This window comes from Alligator mississippiensis, chromosome 3 (assembly GCF_030867095.1).
Source record: "Alligator mississippiensis isolate rAllMis1 chromosome 3, rAllMis1, whole genome shotgun sequence".
Classification (NCBI taxonomy): Eukaryota; Metazoa; Chordata; order Crocodylia; family Alligatoridae; genus Alligator; species Alligator mississippiensis.
Genome location: NC_081826.1, coordinates 15,718,359 through 15,742,123, shown reverse-complemented (window position 1 = coordinate 15,742,123; position 23,765 = coordinate 15,718,359). Strand labels below are relative to the sequence as shown.

Genomic DNA, 23,765 nt, shown 5'->3' with positions numbered 1-23,765 from the left:
ATGATGAGCAGGAATCCGCGTTTTCTGTTTCCTGCGCTAACATGGAAAAAAACTGTGGATTCTCCCTTTTAACTGAGAAAACAAGGATTTTTCATTTTAACAGAGAAGCACATGGGTTTTTCACTTTTGCAAAGAGCTCTCTGCAGGCTGGCAGCAGAATCCCAGCCTGCAAGGGGTTGGGGGGAGCAGACAAGGGCAGTCAGACACTGGACTCCACATGCCTGTGCGTGCTCACACATGGACATGGCCACTAAGCAGCCTGCAGAACAGCTCCTGCAGGTAAGTTTGGGGGAAGGGGAGAGGGGATCGAGGCCCCCATAGGGATGGAGGTCGGCAGGGCTGGGGCGGGGGCTGCTGCCCAGCTGGGGCGGTGCGTGGGGCTCGGGGCTAGAATGTGAGGCTGCAGGGCCCAGGCAGGGAGTCGACGAGGTCGCAGATGGCTTGTCCAGGAGAGCTGGCTCCCCACTACTGTGCACGCTGCCAGAGGTGACGTAGGGGAGCGCATACCTCCCAGATTTGTGCTTCAGGCTCACACTTCCTGCCCCGCTGCCCTCCCCTGGGGCCTCCACAGCCTGGCAGGTGGGACCCAACGCAGTAGGGCAGAGTGGGCCTGGGTGGGGAAACTCCTTGCTGCTGCAAGCCCTGTGCCACCCTGTCAAAGAGCCCCCTGCCCGCCCGGCAGCAGTGGGAGCAGAGGCATGGAGTTGTATCCCTGCTCACGGCTGCCAGGCAGGCAGGGGGTGCCTCGCCGTAGCAGCGCGGAGCTCTCTAGTGGTGGCATGAACTACCCCCGCTTCACCCCACTCTGCCCTGCTGCACCCGTGGAGGAGGGGGAGCCAGGCTCTTCTCCCCACTCTGCCACAAAAGCATGCCACCTCGCATGGGTGGGAGCTGGGGCTTGGGTGCTGCTGCAGGGAGTAGGGGGCTGCAGACCCAGGTCCCTAGCCCTGTAGCCTTGGCAGCTGTGGGGCTCATCTGGCAGGACTGGGGAAGGGGGTGGGGGGAGTAAAGGGTACCAGCAGCACCCAGGGGGCTGTGGATGGGGAATGAGGGTTACTGGCAGGGCTGGGGGATTGTGGGTGGGGAGTGAGAGGCCTGGACCTGAGTCCTGGTGAATGAAGGGGCAAGGGGGGGAAACTAATTTTCTTTAATAAAAAACCCAAAATCAAATACCAAAATGTATAGGTACCTAGAATTAATTTTATTATAGTGATCGAGGCACTGGTAGGCTTCCAAACTGCTTTCAAATTGTAAATGTATCAATAAAACATTATGTTCGATTGATACCTATGTATATATAGGGGTGTTTCCTTTTAATCACAGATTTGGGGGTTTTAAATCAGAAAATCTGTGATTTTATCAGAGAAATTTGGATTTTTAAACAGAGAAAACCAGGCTCCCTGGTGGTGAGGAGCATACACGGAGACAGAATGTCAGAGCCCGAGACTCCGAATTCACACTGTTCCTCGATATGGACCAGAATGGGACTGGCTGTGGCACTGTTTTTGCTGTGAGCACTGGGAGCTTTGACACCCTTCATTCATTGACCTCATCTGGGGGCTGAGTGTGGTTGAGCCCCAAATGGGAGAAAAGTGGTAGATTTATGCAGGCCTGGTGACTCCCTCATCTTGGTGCTAGCATCCCAGCTCTAATACATGTTTATCTGCCAAGGACCCAAAAGGTCAGTTCAGTAATTGGGGATGACTAAGCATTCCAGTCACTCACCCCAGATACCTCCAATGTGAATGCTAAAATACTTAGATATTAGGGGGGAATAATAAGCAGCACTAAGCAGGGGGTGGAAATCCTTTAACTGTCCTTACACATCTTTGTACGCCACCCCACCCCCCACACACTCCCTTACTCTAACAATCTGTGGTATCTAAGATGCAGAATAAAGCTTCTATCAATCAGACTAAAACAGGACTGTCCCAGTGGTGCATGTGGCCTGCAAGGGGTTAATCCGTGGTCCCTGGGTTCCCAGTCTGGATGCTGCTCCCATCACTGCCCCAGATGCTTGGAGTCTCTGGGATCTCCTTCCCACTCTGACTTCCACTGCCTGACCCCACCGTGGGAGTGGGGAAGGGCAATGCAGAGTGGCTGAGAGCCTGCCCCATGGGGACGTGGAGGAGCTCCATGCAGTGCAGAAGCACAGCCTGGTGCAACATGAGGTAGGAGGAAATGCAATGCGGCAGGGGCTATGCAGTGCAGTATGTGGTGGAGAGGGTGCTGGCATGGAGTGGGGGGTGCCCGTGCTACACTGTGGCCTATGGCCCATGTGGCATGCAGCTCTGGGTGGCATGCAGCCCATGCACTGAGTGGCTGGAGGGCTTGTGGCCCCTGGTCACTCAGAAGTTGGACAGCCCTGGACTAAAACATGCAAAACCTGGAAGCTGAACAGAAGTGGGCATGTGCATATCACTTGCCTCCTGACTCTGGATGCTGCCATAGAGGTCATCTGCCCTGCCCACTCACTCCTACTGGGGTGCAATACTGACCAGCACAAGCATAGCACCAAGCAGCCTGCAGCTGTATTGAGTCACAGAACTGTGCTCAGACTCTCTGGAGACTGAATACTTGAGTTTAGTTCTGGCAAGGTATTCAGGACCACTCTGTTTTGCCCCTGAGCTGCTTACATTGCCTAACTGAGGGTTTCTGGAGTACTCCACTGGGAACATGGAGGTGTAGCTTATTTCCTTAGCTGTGGATACGAGATTGAGAAGCAAGTGGGATAGACAAGGCCAAAGTAGAAGGAAACCAAGGTTTAGTTTAAGGAGGAAGGTAAAATGCAGCGAGGACCATATCCATCTTGTTCAGACTGGCAAATAACTGGGAATGAACATTGTTAGAATGAAGGTGTTTCAGAGAGTAATGGCAATTTGGAAATAAAACTATTGTGTGTGCGATGATCATTTATTGGACCACATCCCTGCTCCACAGAGTAGTAAACAATAGGTGCATTTGATAATGCTGCCATCAGAGTTCCCCTGCGGCAGAGCAGTTTCTCGCTCATGGGAAATTCCTGCTACTTTTGAAGATGCTTTAAAGAAAGGTAACTATCAATGTTGCAGTTTGAGATTTAGTAGGAATAAATGAGGTCTTCCTGGTTAACTGAAGACCTCAAATTTATTTGTTGAATAACTCGGTCCTAAATCCAGACTAATGAAAAAAATCAAATCACAATTAGGAATAAAGTACAAAATGTCTCTGGATAATTCAGACATACAAAAAACTAGAGCTCTTGGTTCCAAAATGATACCTTATATTAGACCTACTGGATCTAATAAAAGGTTACAGAATGATACCTTTTATTACACCAACTAGATCCAGTTGGTCTAATAAAAGGTATCATTTTGGAACCAAGAGTTCTAGTTTTTTGTACGTCTTTTTGTCTCAGACCAACACGGCTACCAAGTACAACTCAGGATAAGTCATGACTTCCTTCGATGTAAAAGCTAGCCAAGAAACTGGATGAAGGTTACTAAGAAGCTATATATCTAAAGCTGGATTTTCCCCAATAGGTTTCCCCAATTATGCCTCACTGAAAAAAAATATTAAGAAGTGACAGAAGAATGATGAGTAGAAATGAATCTAGAAACAGCTATTGAAATAAAAAATGTTTTAAAAATGCAATATCTACCTGCCCTGTTATTCTGATACTTCTGGTAAGTATTCCAAAGAGCAAACCCATTATAGGCCTATATTTTCTGGTGATGAGCACCTGCATTCCTCATTGACTTAATTAAGGATTGTTGATGCTCGGCATTTATGAAAACCAGGGCCAAGAACAGCCTTGAATAACTTCGATTAGCCTGTGCAGGAAAAGGCCAATGTCTTTTGCTTGAAAGCACACTCAGAATTCATTCTAAAGAAACCACCACTTTCAAGTGGGAGATACGTGAAATACTTTCACACTTCATCTCCAAACCTACAACCCTTTACAATTAATGTTCCAAAGAGGAAGGGGGTGTCATTTTAGTCCCAAGATGATAGTCTTCATTTGAATTCTCCTACAATAATAATTACTTTATGAGTGGATAGCAAAAAGGCAGTAAACTAAATTTGTCTTTAGCGCTGCATAAGCCCTTTATAAAGGTTCCTGGTACCTCTAGCCAGAATCAATAAAATAATATGTCTGGGCTGCAGCAAGGGCACAGAAATGGCAGAAAATTGATCTGCACTTTATAGAAGCTGAACGCCTTGTTTATTGAACTGACCCTTCCAGAGTTATATATGGGCTTTCTTTTAAAGCTATGATACAGGGCTTTCTCTTTTAAGTCTTGTACCTTAATAAGGAAATGCTTATTTTTCCACTGCCTGTCTGCTGGTCGATTGATTACCTTGCCTGTGGTGGTTGGGACTCACAAGAGACTTATGGGCTAACCCTGAGATGGTGAGGTAAGGGAATCACATGAGACTCCAAGAGCAGGGTAGGTTCTGTAACTTCTTGGGAGTTAAATCTAGCCACTGCCAGACACCGTGGTACTATTTAATGGGTGCATCTACATGTGAAATGAATGCACATGAATAAACTCTGGCATGTATCATGCCAAAGTTTACTGCTCCCAGGCACTGTGTCTTCACATGCTCCTGGGACAACAGCACGTTCAGCTGGGACAGTGCAGCCCCAGCCAGCATGGTGTCCGGGGTGGTCTGCCTGCCAGCCCGGAGCTGCTCTCCCCTGACTCAAGGTGTTGCAGAGGGGCTGGCTGGGGCATGAGGTTGCTACAGCGTGGGGCTAGACAGCAGTGTAGCACCCTCGTGCCCCAGCCAGCCTCAGTCAACACCTACACATGGGTTGCGGTGGAATAAATAACTTCGTTGTAGGACAGTACTTGTGGCAGCCAGTACTATCCTACAATGGAGTTATTTTATTCTGGCCTAATAGCTCTGTACATGTCAACAGTGATGGTTTACTGCGGAGCTTATTAGGCAACTCCACAATAACCATCTCATTTAGATGCCCCCAGTTGTACTACTTAATGATTGCCATCACTGGCAACTCCACAAAAGCTGTCCCTACACTCCCTGATTAGAAATATTGTGATCATAGGCTTCATAGAGTTCATAGACATTAGGGCTGGAAAGGACCTTGGAAGATCATCGAGTCCAGCTCCCCGCCCCAGGGGCAGGAAGTCAGCTGGGGTCACAGGATCCCAGCAAGATAAATGTCCAAAAGTATTTTCATTGGACACTGACAAGGAAAAGGAGAAAATGGTCATGTTGGTTATATGATCACTGTAAACAAGGGCAATCAGGATGAGATCAGGATAACCATGTGGTGGCCTTATATTTTTGCTAAGGTCCCACAGTCTAAATCTGATTGGTCAGGCCACAGACTAGCCATGGTTTCCATTTCAAGAGTGAACAAAGGGAAAGTCTACATTTGCTCCATGCCATTCTCAAGACTTATTTCCTCAGTTCTGGCCCTGGAGCACATGGACCAGAAGCAGGAGGCTGGGGTTTATTTCTGGCAGCGGTCACAAGAGTGGCTCAGGACCAGCTTAGACATACCCAAACGGCCATGATGAACTCCCCACCCACTTGCTGAGTTGAGGTTGCCACTCCCCATGTTGAGAAGCTGATTCTGTAGAAGATCAGTTAGAACGCTAATGACATTTATTAATAAACCCACCAACTTTTCCTTTTATTGCATCACTCAGTTGTAAGGACTGTTGCAGTAGAACAGGCATCAAGTTATTTTCTAAATCAGAGAATGCTTTGAAGTGGTCACCTTTTCCAACCCTCAAAATACAGTTCCATTGATTAATGAATCATTGATTAATGAGTTGTTCAAGAAGCAGTAACACCCCCCTCCCCCAACAAATAACTGATCGAAAATACAAGTTAAAATATTTAAAATTAATCCTAGGCGTCCCACTCACCTCACATTCTCATAGCGGTGAATATAGATCTTATGGAACTGATGCTGCAAGTGCTCATCTTCTACATTGGTCATATCATTAATCATTTCTAGTACTACAAATCGAGGTAATACTGAGAGCACCAGGCGTTCCTAAAAGAAAGCAAAGGGGATAGGTCTATCAGGTTAAGTTTGCATGAATCCTTCAAGAAAACTGCATTGAGACACGGTCATTCCCCATATGGGCCAACGGTAGTGTTGCAAGAATAGATTCCCAACATTTCTTTCTTTTGATTATCTGCAAATTGTACAAAGAAAACTCATGTGTCCAATATTCATAAATCTAGCGGCAGAGAATCATAGAAAAACAGGGCTGGAAAGGACCTCGGGAGGACATTGAGCTGAACCCCCTATTCAAGACTGGATTACCCCCTGTCTAAACCATCCAGGCCCAGTGTTTCTCTTACCTATTACCAAGTACACAGAAAGACCTCAATCCAGTTCACTTCATAGAGAATGGGACAACTCCTAAGTGTAAGGAGAATTGGCCAAAAATTAGATCTGATAGCAGTAGTTAAACATAAAATGTTATAGAATAAAATGCCTACTTGTGTCTTTTTGTGTGGGGTGATCCTGAGTTGCAGTAAATCATACACAAGCTTCAACAGAATGACAGTGATTTACATAGGAGCCTCTGCCTTTAACTATAAATCACAGCACAGTCAGCCTAAAGTCTGCTGTTAGGGTGCCCGCAGAAGCCTTATATTGTCAGCAAATGTTCTTCCTCTTTAAAACCCACCAGTTTTACCCAACTCCGAAGTCTTCATTAAAGTTGACAGAGAATTTGATTAATCTTCCCAGTTATGAATTGATAGCATTTACTACACACTTACCCAAAGTTAGTAGGCTTATATGTGCTTGCAAAGGAAAAGGGAAAACATGGCTTTTTTAATACTCTTACAGCACATGTAAAAAGATGCAGGGATCTATGAAACCATAAGGGGAAGCACAGGAACATTGTAGGAAGAGAGCTGACTTGGGCTCCTATGGGGTCAGTGCAGCTCCTCACCACCTCCAACATCTTCCTTGACAGATCCTATCCCGCCATATCTTTAAAAAGGAACCTAGCAGAGGTCTAGCTGATTAACCAGCTTTTGCTTCACAGCAGTGTTTTTGAAAATACATGCCTGCGACTCCCCCCCGCCCCCCATCCCTGGAACTTTCCTCAAGTATGCACAAATACGGATTGGAGAATGACTGACTAATCGGCAGTATTGCAGAGAAGGACTGGCGAGTTATGGTAGACCATAAGCAGAATGAGAGCCAACAGTGTACTCTTGTTGCAAAAAAAGCCAAGAGCATCCTGGGCTGTATTAACAAGAGTGCCACTTGCAAATCAAGAAAAGTGATTGTGCCTCTCTTCTTAGCACTGGTGAGACCCCACCTGGAGTCCAGAACGGATTGAAAAGAGTCCAGCTGAGAGCAACAAAAATGATTAGATGCCTGGGAAGTATGACTTATGACAAAAGTCTGAAAGAGCTAGGGTTATTTAGTTTGGAGAAGAAAAGATTAAGGAAGGATTTGATAACAGCCTTCAAATACCTGAAGTATAGAGCGTATGGAGACAACCTTTTCTCTGTGGCTGTAGGGCAGGGGCAGGCAAAATACAGCCTGTGGGCCACATCCAGCCTGCCAGGCACTTTCATCCTGCTGGCAGTGCCTGCCCACCAACGAATCGCCCAGTCGTTCCACCCACAAGGGTGGGAGCGAGGTGCCCATGTGTACACCCACCTCCAACATACCCTATTGAACTTGCTCCCACCCTCGTGGGTGGAAGGGCTCAGCTGGGCCAGCAGCAGCTTCCTAGTGGGGTTGCTGCTGCACCTGCTGCAGGCTTCCCTGTTATCCTGCTGGCTCCAGGCAGCAGGTAGGGAAGTGGAGTGGGTCGGGGCCATGCTGCAGCCAGGCAGGAGGGCAAAGCATGGGGCTAGGGCTGGCGGCACTGCAGAGCCTGTGCCCAGGGGGGACGGTGGTAGTGGCAGTTCGGCTGGGCAGGGAGTGGGTGTGAGGGAGGGTGGGGGTGGTCTGGGGACTCCCCGCTGCTCTCCCCATGGTGCACAGCCCTGGCAGTGAGCAATGGCAGCAGCAACCGGGGGTGCTCCAGGCACTCTTGCTCCGTGCTGGTGCCTGGCTATGGCCAGCCCTGCACATTGCTGTGAAGAGCTCGGCTCCCTGTTGGGTCGTCTGTATTGCTGGCATTCCCCGCACTCACCGGGCACTGAAGGGAAGTCGCATGCACTGGAGCTGGCTGGGGCTGGCAGCCGGCTCCAATGTATGGGGCTTCCCACCAGTGCGGGGAGCACCAGGGAGACAGACGGCCTGGTAGTGGGGCTGTGCTCCTTGCTGCGATGTGCAATGCTGGCCAGAGCCAGGCACCAGTGCCCCAAGCTCCCCTGCCTGCTGTTGCACCATGGGGGGGAGTGTGGGGAAGGTCCCCCTCCCACTCTCCTTCACACCCCACAAATACCACGTACCCACACCCTGCCCCCACAACCCTCCACATACACCCAACCCTCCAACATACCCTATGCCCTACCATACACGTACACCACCACAGACTCACTCCTCTCACACATACACCCCACACCCCACCACACATACACCCCCCACACAATATACAAGACTAAGAGTTTATTTTTGAGTTATTATGCAATCTCCTCTATATACATTACACAAACATAGAAAATGACAACATATTTTTTTGTAATAAAATTAAAATATGTTATAGTAGGTGTTTGACTTTTAGTGTATGATTTGGTTTCTGGTTCTATGAGGGCAACCCCCCTCCCAAAAGGAGCATTTCTAGGGGCAAGGGAAGGGACTTTTGGTGGCAAAAGTCAGGGGCTAGGGACGGGACATCTGGTCCCAAGATGGCAACCAGGGGGTGGGGCAATTGTCAAGGGGCGGGGCCCTTGAGGACTCACCAAAACTCATTACGTGGCCCTCCAGCCAAAATCATTGCTCAGCCCTGCAGTAGTGGAAAGGGCTAGGAGCAATGGCTTCAAGCTGCAGCACAGATAATTGAGGTTGGAGACTAGGAGGGACTTTCTGACTATGAGGGTGGTAAAGCATTGGAACAGGCTGCCTGAAGATGTTGTGGAAACTTCACCCCTAGAAATTTTCAAGAGAAAGTGAAACTTGGCTGGGTTGGTTTAGTCAGAGATAATCCTGCCTCAAGCAGGAGGCTGGATTAGATGATCTCATGAGGTCCCTTCCAGCCATGCTTTCCTATGAGCCTATGAATCACAATAGTTGGCACCTTCCTACGTCAGCCACCCTCATACTGCCCCCAACTTCAGCTGCTGTTGCTTACCCCACCTTCACTTGCTGCCAGTGAGGAGAACTGGTGGCAACTGGTGGCGAGGTGATTCAGCAGTGGTGGGAAGTGACAGCTGAAGAAAGGAAGCATGAAGGTGCCCAACTTTAATACAGTGGGGCATAAACCCTACAAGGTTTGGGAAACCTTCCTATCTTAACAAGGATGGTGTAAAGTGCTTGGATATTATGGTAAAGGTACTAGGGGGACCATATTTTAGACAGATGCTAGCATCTCTACATGCAACAAATTAAAAAAAAAAACAACATTAAGAAAAAAATACATCTCATGCTCACTTTTTGTGACTTGCTCAGTATTCTCAGAGACTTGCTAGTTAGTTCATAAACAGTTCTCAGCTACAGTAAAAACATGTAGCATGTTCCAGACACCAGCTTCAGATGAGGTAGATTATGTGTTCTATAATTCACGTTACTAATATATTATTGTATGCCTGCCAGAATGAATATGAACAAATAAGCTCAGCTATAAACCTGGCCTGCATACAATTCTAACTCAAAGAAGATCAGAGTCCAGTGCCTCTTCTTCCATTTGGTCTGCATTCAAGTCATCTTCTATCAGGCTTTGTTAAACTTCCTGGAACAAGAAGCTTTGAGGGCACAGTGACAAACTAGCAAGAGGAGACAGCGCTATATAGCTGATAATACCTGCCAGTGATCTGACAGACATACTGACTGGCCACCTCCCCCATCACCTTGGGGAAAGGAAATAGCAAACTTTGATCCATATGGAGGTGGGAGTCTACAGCTGTGAAACCCCATATCCTCCTCTCACATTGCAAAGGGACAAGCCTACAAAAATACAGAATCAGTTCGAGCACCCAGCTTCACAACACACCTACGTAGTGACAGCTCCAGTGAGCCAGCCATTGTCAACAGAATGTCTTATGGCCTTTTGGGATAGCCCATGTGGGTTCATCAGCCAATCAAAGCCAACAACATTAAGGAAAACAAAAATGTTCTTGGTATTTTAATTGCTTCAACACAAGTTAACATATTGTTGCCATTGTCATGCATTCTCTGACTGCTAAAGCACACTACTAAGTATGTCTATATAATAAAGATACCTGTCTAACTAAATTCTACACCTTTCATGCAGCCCTATGCTAAAGTTCCACTATCGATACTTGCCTTATATTTCAAATATCTTTTCACTATGAAATGGTACATTTTATTTTCTACCTTACCCTAACAGAAGGACACTAGGAATATAAATGCTAAGGGAAATGAAAAGAAAGAAATCAAACAGAAGCACAGTTTATTAATGAATTACTTATTAAAACTAAGAAAAGAACAAACAAAAAAAATGACATTTCCTCATAAACACATGGCCAAAGAAATAGCATATATTTTCTTTCATGCCAAGAAGCATTTATAAGGTTTGTCTGAGGAAGGCATCACACAATGGATCCAAAAAACATTTAAAATAAAAGATGATTTACTTGACACGTTCAGTAAACCAAGAAAAACGTGCCCAGCACATCTGATACCTTAAGCTTCATGTTACATATTAAGATAAATGATATTTTCTTTGCGACAGGTAAAATCTGGCAATGATCCATATAAACAGAGAGGCTAATTAGTATGCCTCCATTGTAGTTCACAACTATTAATGCCCTAACACATGCAGAGATCTTGTCAAGATGCCAGCCTGATTCTCCTATGCAGCACACATTATGGGAGCAGTGTGCTGCATTGTATGCCATGCAAGGGACAAACATTTTAACACAGAAACAATGCTGCTGCATACAGAAAGTACGCAAAATATTCCAAAATCCAATAGCTTAAATGTTGTGCCCGTGAGCATCTCTCTCAGCTGTGTTGAACTCACATTGAGGGGTAGAAGCCAATTTGGCTCCTAGTCACTTTTAGGCCTTCACTCAAGAAGATGGGCAGGGCACGCTGATCCAGTTCGCTTTGGCAAGTGAGAACATCCTAGGACTGTTCTAATTCATACTCAATAGGGATCACTTCTCAGAGATCAATGGCATATAAAGCGCATTATGTCCATTCTTTCTTTTCCTTCAGCTGATCTTGACATGATCCTCATGCTAGGGCTTTATCCTTCCTGGGAATATGGTGCTGTGCCTTCAATACAGCTTTAAGATCTCTTTGCACCAACGCAGAAGCATAAGGAAATCCTCAGAAGTCCAAGGTTCTGACTGTCTGAGCATAGTTTCCTTCATATAAAGACATCAATGTGCTTTCCAAACATCACTTTCCAGAGTTCCTCTGTGAATACTTATAACAAGGATAATTATTTCAGTTTTAATGGGGAGGAGACAGAGGCACAGAAGAATTATATAGTTGTTCAAAAGTTATGTACAGCACACCAGCGACAGATCCAGGAACAGAAGACTTTGAATCTTTCTGCATTTCTCTGTAATCTGCCACTAAAACCCCCATTATTTCCCCATATTTCCCCATTAGTATTATAAGAGAAGTAGTGAAAGTTTATTTTCCTTCTTTCTAATCACATTTCTACTCAGTCTTCCCTTGGGAGCACTTTCAGACTGCGAGAGATATACATCAAATGAGTTTTCAGGGTGTTCTTGCCTCAGGAAAAGTCCGAAGAGGGAAATGTCCTGAGTAGGAGCTAAGGGAATTGTGCACCAGTTAGCACTGTTACATTCCCTGTTAGTAGAGGAACTGATGATGAACTAGAGACAATGCAAAGAAGAGCTACCATAAAGCTAACAAATTTGGAAAGATTCAGGGTATATTTGCTCAAGGGAAAACAAGTCCTAGTCTGGGCATAACGACTTACTCCAACATAAAGAGGTTGGACCCAGACGTGCAGGCATGTGTGGTTTGTGGTGCCTACGGACTCTCTGAGAAGCTTCCCTCACCATTGCCAACTCATCAAACTTGCCCTTCCTCTTCCACCCACGTCCCCAATATCTGGAGCTAGCCATCCGTGGTAGCAGATGACAGAACAAGGAGCAATGGTCTCAAGTTACAGCAAGGAAGTTTAGGTTGGATATTAGGAAAAACTCTCTCACTAGTGGTGAAGCAATGGAACAGGTTACCCAAAGAGGTGGTGGGATCTCCATCCTTGGAGGCTTTTAAGGCCTGACTTGACAAATCTTTGGCTGGGATAATCTAGTTGGTGATGGTCCTACTTTGAGCAGGGGGGTGATCTAGATGACCTCCTGAGGTCCAGCCCTAATTTTCTGTGATTCTATGAATATCTGAGACTTCCAAAAGAATGCAGAATACAGGTGAGACTCTAGAGCAGGGGTCAGCAACCCCCGGTGCACATGCCGAGCATGGCATGCAAGGCCATTTTGCTCGGCACGCCACCACCAGCCCGGGCTCTAAGCAGCTGCTGCCAGCCACGGAGCCCAGGCTGCTCCCAGTGGGAGGCTGGGAGGCTGCAAGCCCTGCTGCAAGCAGACCAGGCTCCGTGGGCTGGCTGCAGCCGGGAGGCTGCAAACTGCTGCTCTGGGCTGCAGCATGTCGGCACTCCAGCACCTTCCAAGGTAGACACTGTGGTTTTTTTGGCACTTTGGCCAAAAAATGTTGCCTACCCCTGCTCCAAAGGAATGAATTCACACTTGCAATCTTCATTTTAAGACTAGGTTTACCATGACCAGCAAACCGTGTTTAAAAGAAGTAGATAATGAATATCATGTAGACTTACTTACCATAAGCTACTAGATCAACAGCATAAGGAAAGGTGCATTCAGAATAATATTCTTAACCTTTCCAGAGTGCATTAGCCAATTTTACTATTTGAAAACAAAATAAAATCATTTTTGAAAGAAAAGTAATTATTTTCACTCTAAATGTAATTGTCCAAATACCATTATGCAAAAAGGGAATAATCACCTTCCATTATGATTAGGGGCTCTGAACTGAAATTCCCACACTCCTACTTATTGCACAATGGATGGTCTATTTGCAGCACTTCTTTGTACTGCATTATGAAGACAATAGTAAGTAATTAACAGAAAATGTTAGGAAAAGCAATATCTAATGTGTTCAGATTTTTGGGGTTATGAGGTTGGCTGTTAGTTTTTATTACTTCCTGCTGCAATATGCGATTATGAGATACATCAGCTCTCCTTTATTTGGATTCTGCCAGTAACCATTTCCCTTTATTCTGTACTTGGCTTCATGTTACATTTCAGTACTTGGTATTTTTCAAGAAAAATGAGGCTAAGTCACATGGGTGTTTTCAGACCATCTTGTTAAACTTTCTCTTTGGATACTTGCTTTGGGAATCTGGAAGTTTATGGCCTTTTTCAAAGCACCTAGTGTTTGCCAGAGTCATGCCGGGTAATCTTTTATTTTTGCATCTCTGTGGCTGTTTTAAAAGAAAAGGCTCTATAGAAAAGGCTATTGTTTCTTTTACATTTTTTTTTCCATCTAGGGAAACTTTTTATCCAATAGTTTCCTAGGTAATGGACAACAGAACAGCATGAAGTAGTAAATGATACTGGAGGAAGGCATTACAAGGACTTTTCCACCCTGTTTTCTCTTTATTTTGGAGAGGATAAAAAAGAACAGCTTATAGGTTCAAATAGTTAGCACTCAATTATGAAACCCTGACAGAAATTGATGTTTAGCATTATATCTTCAATGTGCTTCAAAGAAGGTATTTTTCATTTCGTTATAAAGCAACGTAGCCTTCCAGAGCTTGCTCACAGGTCTCCTGTTTGAACTGGAGTGTGGATAACCCTGTAAGCAGAAGTCTCCTTCTACAACTGGGGACTCCTATTTGTTTAACATTTGTCCATTTTCTACCGGAGATGTCACTTTGACCACCTACACACACTGATCTCACCTGGTAACACACTAGGAAATGGAGTACAGAACCCCCTGCTGTTGAAGGAGATCTTGGTGACATATCTGTGAGGTGTATTTTTAACTAAAGAACGCTACTTCTTTGTATGCCAAAGTGACAGGTAATCGATACATAGATTCATCCAAGTTAGGGGCTGGAAGGGACCTCTAGCAGATCCAGCCCCCCTGTGCCTGGGCAGGAAAGACTGCTGGGGTCAGATGACCCCAGCAAGGTGAGAGTCCAGAGGTTTTTTGAAGATACCCAGAGTAGGTGCTTGCACCACCTTTAGAGGGAGTCTATTCCAGAACCTGGACACTCAAGTTGTAAAGAAATTTGTCCTAATGTCTAATCTAAAGTGGTTGTCTAGTAACTTATGACTGTTAGTCCTAGTCTTCCCCTGGGAAGCCCAGGTGAACAGATGTTCTCCCAATCCTTGGTATGTGCCCCTTATATACTTCTAGGCTGCCACCAAGTCCCCTCTGAGTCTTCTCTTCTCCAGGCTGAACAGATCCATGTCTCTCAGCTTCTCATGGTGAGGGCTGCTCTCCATACCTCTAACCATATGCATAGCTCTCCTTTGGACTCTCTCAAGCTTCTCCACATCCTTCCTGAAGTGCGGTACCCAGAACTGGATGCAGTCCTCCAGCTGTGGTCTCACCAAGGCGGAGTAGAGCGGGAGGATGACATCCTTAGTCTTGTTTGAGATGCGTCGGTAGATGCGTGCCAGTGTTTTGTTTTGCTACAATAATGATTGTAGGTAATGTGTGCTCAGTGTGACTTCCTCCCTCTTTAGTGACTGGACCGCATAGTGGTTTGTGAGTTCACTACAGCCTTTCAATTAACACACTGGGGCCTTTTAGCTCCTGCATTTAGATCCAGAAGTCCCAGATGGGTTTCTATCTTTAAGACATTCCTGTTTGGAGTGTGTATAGCCAACCCAGAACCTCCAGGCCTAAAAGCATGACCCTAAACTAAAAAATTCAGTTTTCTTTGCTCGGAGGCCATAAAGCATGTGTAAACCTCTCTGAAGTTCAGCTACTAGAGGGGTACAAAGTGACACAGAGTACAAAGCATGGGTTATACAGTGAATTTACATTTATACTGGTTTAATGAGGTGAAATGTGTTTGCTATTACTTGCTTTCCAGAACTGCCATAGTCCATTCAAGATATTTACTGTATTGCAAGACAAAGTTGACATACATGTTATGATTACGTTTATGCATTGCTATCAATTCTTGCAATCAATTCTTGTTTTATTCTTTATTTGATGAGTTTAGAGGAGAAAATAAACTAGAAAAGTATGTGGGTGACAATGTTAAGCAGAAATACATACGTAATGTTGTCTTCTGACATATTAGCCTCCTGACACTATAGCTGTGGCTTTGTAAAACTCATTTGTCCAAAAAAAATATAGTGTCCCAGTCCAAAACTGATCTTCCAGACTCTATAGCATTTCAAATTCCTCTTTTGGCACAGAAAGCTAGTATAAATCATTGTACTCTAATCAAGCGTTTGATTTTCTTTGCCAGGGTGCAGGAGCTGTCTGGTACAGATTCCATGAATATTCTAAACTAAAAGATCAAAATGGTCTTTTCTGAATTTTATCTCTTACAATAATCCTTGACCTTGCTTCAAACTGGCTGTCACTGAATTCTTGTGTAATTACTCTGCATTATTTGTATTCTCTATTCATTTTGACTTTTCTTTGTTTCATTTTATTTTCTTTACTGTTTCAAATAATCACTACATTTGAATGGTATGTCTGATCCTTAAACAGCATCGTTTGCTGCAGCATAAAATTAAGTTTGGGTACTGTTTATTCTGTAGCTGGCGTCTTCTACTTTCTTATGGCGTCAGATATCAGCTTCCAGATCTATGAGCCACTGTCTGGGATTATCGTTCAATGTGCAGATACTATCTGCCCTGTCTGGACATGTTCTGCAGTCTGAGATTACAGGACAGTGTACAGAGGTGAGAAAGGCTGGATAGGTGCTACAGCCCAATCTGAGAGAAAAAACAGGAACCCTCCCTTTTGCATATGTCCAGCTATTTTGTCCAATCTTAAATGTCACAAACTGCAAGGCTTTTGAAACTGTGCATGGGAGGTTTTTCTCAGGCTGACAGATTTTTCTGACAGTTTATATAGACAGAAAGACAAAAAGATAGATAGTAGGGCTGTGAGAAGCTTTGGTCCCTGATTTGATTCGGCGGAGATTCAGCCCGATTCGGTGGCTGAATCTGTGAATCCAAATTGAATCAGGGGACCCTTTAATTTCTCCGAATTGATTCGGAACCCTCCAAATCGATTCGGAGAGATTCAGAAATTTGACCATAGACACAGCTTTAAATGTTTTTTCTACATACCTCTAGGAAGCAGGGGCTCGTGAATGCTGTGATGCTGGGGCTGATGGAGGAGGAGTGTGGGGGGGGGGCAGTCCCCACTGTGCTCAGCAGTAGACCCAGAAGTGGACCAGAAGCACTTCCAGTCCACTTCCAGGTCCACCAGGAAGTGTGCAGGGCTCTCCCCCTGTGCCCCCCTGTTTCGGGGACTGGTCTCTCCTGGGTCTGGGGTGGGGATGCTCCATGCGCCCCAGCATCTCAGTGTTCACAAATTGCACTTGCTACCTCAAGGTATGTAGAAAAACCTTTTAAAGCTGTGTTTATGTCTGAATCATGCCCCCCTGAGACTGGCATCTGTGGGCAGTTGCTGCTTGCCACTGCTCCCCCCCTTGCCTCCAACACCCCCGTGTCCATCTGCGGGTGGTCCCCACTTGGCCCACTCTCGCTGCTGATGTCACTGTAGCTGCCTGCGGGCAGTCTCCACTCGCCGCCACCATGCCACCACCAACACTGCTGTCCCCGCCTGCAGACAGTCACCGTGCCCCCCCAGCCTCCAGAGGCATGAGTCGTTCATGTGATCCAGTATGCTAGCCTGATCCCACATACCCAGATCCAGCCGTGTGCTGGAGTGATCTGATGCACAAGGCCACATATCCAACTCCTGGGGCTCCCGCAAGGGGCTGGAAACTTGGCAGCAGGGATGCAGAAATTAAGATTGCCAATGTTTGCCTGCCACCAAATTTCCAGACCCTTGGGAATCCCCATGGGCTGGGTGATACAGTTCTGCAAGCTGGATCTGACCAACAGGCTGAGAGTTGAGCGCCCCTGAACTAATCTGATCTCACAATTGTTGCAGCCCGTTTCATTTTACCTAGTTAGCACGGTGTTGAACTGAATCTGGTGAGTAAGACTAAAGCAGTTCACTGGCCACATGTATGTGAGCCACTGACTGCACAGTAGCTCCTTGCTACTCGCAGTAACTCATTGCAGTAGTGTCGCATGACAGGAAGCATGATGCGATGCTATTGCTCAGTAGTAACAAACTACTGTGCAGTCAGAAGTCAAAGGCAATGCTACATTTAGTACCTGCATATACAAGTAGCCAGAGCAGAGGCTACTGTGCACACCCCATAATGGTGTAAATACTTATGCACCCAAACTGCACATGGAATGGCACACCATCATAGTGTGTGCAATTCCAGCAGTTACAGGGCTAGGTGCATGTAATGTTGGCATGTGAAATGAAATAGGAGCTTGCCCATCCAACCTCAATGGAGCTGAAGCCATCAAGAGCTGGTGAAACCTGCCCAGGGAAGTGATGGAGTCTCCCATAATTAAAAACCCTCACTTTTAAAAACCCATAGTCTCTTTTCCACATTGACTTTGTCAATCTTCAATTCCAGCCATTGGCTTTGTGCTATGCCTTTCTCCACTGGATTAGAGAATACCTTAGTACCCAGAGGCTTTTCCCCACAAAAATACTCATGCTCTGTAATCAAATCACCTTTTAATCTTCTTTTTGAATGGATAAACAGATCGAGCCTTTGAACTTTCTCATGGTAAAGCATTTTCTCCAACCTTTGAATAATTTTTGTGGCTTTTTTTGTACCTTCTCCAAAATCCAGCTGTCCTATTTTAAAGATACCAGCTATTAATTTCAACCTATTATCTAATATCTACTAATACTAGGCAAAATCCAGTAGAACTGATGACAAATGTTTGCCAGCCCCTTTGCTATCGTTGTTTGCTAAATAATTCTGCTGACACTCAGTGTTTCTTGGTATTCAGTCTGCAAGAGACATAATCTCCATGTTGCTCTCTGACTCCTGAAGGTATGTGGATATTACTTTGGGTCTTTCTCTTGACATCCTTAGCTGATGAAGGAGCTACAAGATTTTACAACAGCCTAAAATTAGGTAACTAGCAGCACTACATGCCATTATGTATAATTGACACCAAAACTATTCTCTCACTAACTTGCAGTGTGTTGTAGTAACTAGGCATGGGTCAAATCAGCACCTGAGGAAGCCTTAGGCAGTATACTCAGAGGTGGCGAGTGATTCTGTGCACCTCAAGTTTTAATTGATCAAACTTGATTTTCAGAAAGTCCCATCAGCAACCCTTTGAAAGTCAGACCCTATATCATGTGTCTCAAAGTGGGTACCTTACAATTGTGACAGCCAAAATCTTTAGCATTATTTGAAAAAATTAGCAAAAAACTTTACAGGCCCTTGAATTATCCTAATGGTGGTGCCATCAGTGACCTGTTTTTGGATAGCCTGGAATATGTCTCTAGAAAATGTTGACTGTTTACAGTCAGTGTGGTCCAGATCATGTGAGCCAGTTGTGCTCAATCTTTAAGCTCTGCAGGCCAGATGAGTGGCTTGGGGCCCGTCTGTGAGCTGAATTGGGCCCTGAGGTCCAGCAGTGACCCCTCCCTGCCTTGCAGGTGAGGACAGAGTAGCACCCCTTCATACTCCAGCCACCCCCTGCACCTGGGTTGGGTCCTGGTGGCCTGGCACTGCCCCCTCCTAGTCTCCCACACTAGGGCCCATTGCCACCACATTTCTCGACAAATGGGGAGCCCCTCAGGCTGGATGAACCTGTGGGTCAGATCTGGCCCCTGGACTGGAGGTTGAGTACCCCTGATGTAAGCAATTCACTTTCACTATAGGTTTCCTGTTAACTTGGTTGCAAGGACACAGCCAATTACTTTCACAGTACCGAAAGTCTGTTTGTGCAGCTAACTGAAGGCGCTTGGGCAAAGTGCCAAAAACACCTGCAGCTTCAACTTGTAAGATGCTGGCGCGCCAGGGGTGAGGTGCCTGATCCTTGTTGTGGCAATGCAGCTGTGGCCGCTTTCTGACTGTTTGCCCCAAGGTGTGTGCACCAAGCAAAATGTCTTCATGTGCCACGCTCTGGCACCTGTGCCGGGGGTGATCTAAACGATCACTGCTGACCCCTGGGTGGATCCAGAGGAGCAGTGAGAAGGGGTGTTGCCACACTCCTTGCAGCAGTGTGGGCCTCCTGAGCTCCTGGCTTATTAGCATGGGCTCCAGCATGGAGCTCTGCCCTTTCAGGGAGCGATATGAGCTCACTGGCGATTGGTGCAGGTTCCTGCCAGTCACACAGGTCTGGAGGCCAGGGGGTGAGTGTCACTGTGTAGGGGCGCCAGGCAGTTGTCCTGTATAGCCATCCCAAGTTGAAAGGATGTTGAGGGCTGACACTCCTGCATTGCACAACATGATTAAAGCAGCTGAAACTTAAGAGATCTTTGGTAGCTCCCATATAGAGAAAAGCTGGACTTTAGTTTCTATTTAGCAATAAGCAAGCCTTGGCCAAAGATTGACTACACAGAAGATGTATGTGGAATGCTTTGGCATCCTCCCATTAAAACAAGTCATTTCTTGGGATTGGAGCTGTTTTTCACAACACTTTCTAAACCACTTCTGCAATGAATAAGGAAGGCCATGTGACCTTTACACTTCAGATTACTTTTCCACCAAATTGAACTTTATCCTCATACCAGTTCAGAGGGATTTTTATATTTTTAGTACCAACATTAAAAAAGATGGCTTTATAGGATATAACCCTCTTAAAATGTCCTTTCCAATCCCAATCCAATCTGCTCTTACTTCAAAGTTTGCAAACACCGATGGTTGATTAAAAAATGAGAGCTGTAAGAGCTTGAGAAAAACCTGCTCAGCATGTAAGCTTCATTAAAAAAACACAACAGAGCTCATCAGCCTATGGAGAAAAACTCCTCTGAAGGTGGAAAGGAAATAAAATGGTCAGTAAGAAGGATGTAATTTCTAATGTGTGCTGCTAACTAGCCATCGATCCTGGATCCTCTTCCCCACCACCAGAAGGCAAGCATTCAGTTCTCCAGAGAAACGGGAAGTATACCGCAGACTGCATGGCTGTCTATAGCTAGCATACTCTTTAGCTTTTTTCATTAGTAAGAATCCAGCAGAAGAGAGATTTGTGGCGAGATTATAAATGGATTGTTCCACTAAGACAACCGACAGTGACAGACCATAGGGTACAAATACACTAGCAGTCAACTCAGTTCTTGTGCCAAAGATATTATACCTGCTCTCTTCTAGCTCTGATTAATAACTGTAGGTTTCTTTACCAGCACAGAATAAACTGGGAAGTAAGAGATAGCAGAGGAAACTGTACTTGGCAAAAGCAAGTGATTTTCTGACTCACTCACATGGTTGCAAAAGCCAGACTCATCGAAAGAGCTCTGAGAGATGAATTAAAGTGTTTGAAATGTGCTGTTATAGAAGAACATTCAAATCAGCTGGATATTGAAGACACACATGAAGAATTGTTAGAAGGATAATCTTAAAGAGCACAGTTACTTGAAATCCTATGTAAAGAATGCCATCTTTTTGTGGACACACCTGGCATATCTACATGTGCGCATTTACTGAACAGTAACTGAAATTACTGCACAGTACCGATGCACGTCTACACACGCACACCTGTATGGTGCAGTAAGTATGGCAACTTATGCTAACTTGAGTGTAAATGTGATACCTGCACCTTGCAGGTATTAGATTTATGCTTGATTATTCACTGTGCAGTAATGCATTTATAGACGCCTTACTGTGCAGTAACTTTAGTCCCGAGTTAGTCCACACACAGCGTTAATGCGTTTTAATGCCTGCACGTGTAGACACTGGCCTATTCCCACTTACTGAGCAGTAAATTTAAGTCGGTGTAAATGCATATATAGACATACCCACTGTCACTCCGTCCCCAAACAACGTAATCCTGGGATTTGATCAGTCAATGAGAGAGAAAAACAAAAGGGAGCGAGGTGGGGAGAAGAAGAGCCAGATTGGTTGGAGGCACTGAAAGACAGAAGCTTTCAAAAGATCCAGGGCATTTTGCACACAGTCATAAATGTTGGCAGGTGATAACTAACAACCTCTGACTCAGATGTCACTTGAAGTAGTCCTAGTAAAAGAGCCACAATCAAATGAAGTGGTCACATAGCAGCCATAAAATTTTGCTGTATTTACTTAGTTAAAAGATTTTTTCCCCCCATATAACAAGGGGGAAAAAGTCCCTTGTCTTACAATTGGGTATGAGGAGGCATAGGGCAAGCATCTGCTGCAGCTCCAGCTCCAACCCTGCAGCTGCTGCCTGTCCCCCTCCCACCTCTGTACCCGCTGTCACTCCTCCTAGATTTTCTACAATCTGTCAGAGTAAGTAAAGGAGTTGATCTGTCTGTTAGCAGCAAAGCCTGTGGCCAGGGACTCTATGTGCACTCAGATGTTGTCACAGAGACCACTCCACAGGACTTCATTTGGAAGATGGGACTTGTCCCCTCCTCCCTGTAATGGCTTCTCCCCCTCCAGGTTTGACAGGTCCCTGAGGATCTATCTGAGAACTGACTGTAACCCCAGGGACCTTCCTCTAGCTTGCCTGGCTTCCAGCAAAACCCACAGTAGACATTCAGTGCACACAAAGGAGCATCTGCAGAGTCTGGAGCTTTGGAGTGCATAAAGAAAAGTCCCTTTTGCATTAGAAGTGCATATCCTACAGGAGATCGGACACACCTGCTTGCACAGAAAATCCCTGTCTGTCAGAAACTTTTGGGACAATGCTGAAGGCATAATAAATGACTTTCTCTCTGAAAGTCCTAACTGAGGTGCTAAAGGGAGACAGTCAACGTGGAAATCAAACAATGCTGAAAGCAAAGGGTGTAATTCACTGCTGTTAATCCAGTTTTATACAGTCAAAGATGAACTGGAGCTGGCATAATACAGGAGTGAATTCAGACTCCAGGTATTTTTTTTTTTTTTTATGTTTCTCTTAAGGCTTGTAAGATAGCTGAATTTTTCTAACCAAGCCTGAGTAAAATATCATCAATCTCTGCAAATAACTCAGCACAGCAGACACTGTGTAGCCCTGCTGGTGGGCTGTCTGTGCAGTGGGCAGGGAGTCTTCATTTCATAAGTAATTCAGGACCTGCTGCCATGAAGATGGGAAAAATATTTAATGGAAGAATAAATATTCATATCATATTCACACATAGGCCAGAATTAAAAGTGTCTCATCTTAGGCACTGCCCCACTGAACTGACCCAGTCACTATGACCGAGTCAGGCAGTAGGATCTCTCTATCGTCAATGGAAAGACTCTGGAGATACCTAAGAATGATTCAGGTGTAGGTGCCTTGGCAATCTACTCACAGAATAGGAAGTGGTAGGCATCAATAAAGGGCACATTCTACCTAAGTCCCATTTATACACCTAAAGAGACCTTTAGAGCCCTGTCTAGTGGGCAGCCCACTGGGTTAAGTCACTCATCTCAAAAAGTGACTGTAATGCCTTGATTCTGCAAGACATTGTCATGATTTCTGCATGCACCACCTATTTCAGACAAGTGATTAATAGGTTTTTAAACACTTGGAATACTTCTCCATGGGTCTGCTCCCAAACCCATTAATGCTAATAGTATCCTTTCACTGCCTTTGGTAGGCTTTGGCACAAGCAAGGCTTGCTGCATGTCATGCTTCTATATATGTCTTGGATGAGGAAAAAAAACCTCATGTGTAATGGGACTCTTACCCCATTACTAAAGGGAAAAGGGAACCCAGGGTTAGCTGGCCTTCCTTAACCCCTGCAAGAGGCTAATGTGGGCAAAGAGCCCTGGAACAAAATTACTGCCTATCTCAGGTGTGACCAGTGACTGTCAGGCCTGGGGGCAGAAGTGGAGGGTCAGGTGACCCAGGAAGAGACTTATAAACTCTATACCTGCCATTGGAGGCAGTCTGACCATAGGAACTGCAGGGGACAGAGCTCCAGGAAAGAGCCAGGCTGGGTGGCCCAGAGGAAGGGCTTTGAGCTGTGGTGGAGGTAAAGGAAACCCTATATCCCAAACCAGAAACAGATGAGTACCTTGGGCTCTTTAGGCAAGGGCTCCTGCAGGGCAACATTAACCCTGGGAAGGGAACCCTTGGTTTTGGAGTGGATACTCAAGTTCTGGTTTTTGTTTTTACTAGAAGAAAGGGTTGTGGCTGTAGGGATGAAGGGGGAGACTAAGCAGGGTGCCCGGGGCGTCCCAGATCCTATGCACTGGTGTTGGCAGAAGGACTCTGGTTTCAGACAGTGGAGACTGGGGTGTAAAACCAGAGTCCTCAAGGGGCAAGGCATAACAGAGACTGGGGCACAAGCCCAGAGCTTGCAGAGGGTGAGACCAGGGGCCAAGGGGCCCAGAGCCCATGAGGGATAAGGCACAGCAAAGACTGGGGCACACGGAGACCCAGAACTCATGAAGGTGAGACCATGGACCACAGAGAGGGCCAGAGCAAGGGCCAGGGGGTCAAAAGCCACAAGAACATGACCAGAGCTGGACCCTGGG

The 23,765-nt window shown here is 45.7% G+C and overlaps 1 protein-coding gene across 1 annotated transcript in view; it reads right to left on the bottom strand.

Moving 5' to 3' along the window:
• Positions 1–23,765, bottom strand: part of ADCY8 (adenylate cyclase 8) — a 194,092-nt gene that overhangs the window by 108,756 nt on the left and 61,571 nt on the right. Inside the window, 1 exon segment of the mRNA XM_014611460.3 lies at positions 5,886–6,016. Coding sequence (XP_014466946.2) covers positions 5,886–6,016 — 131 coding nt within the window.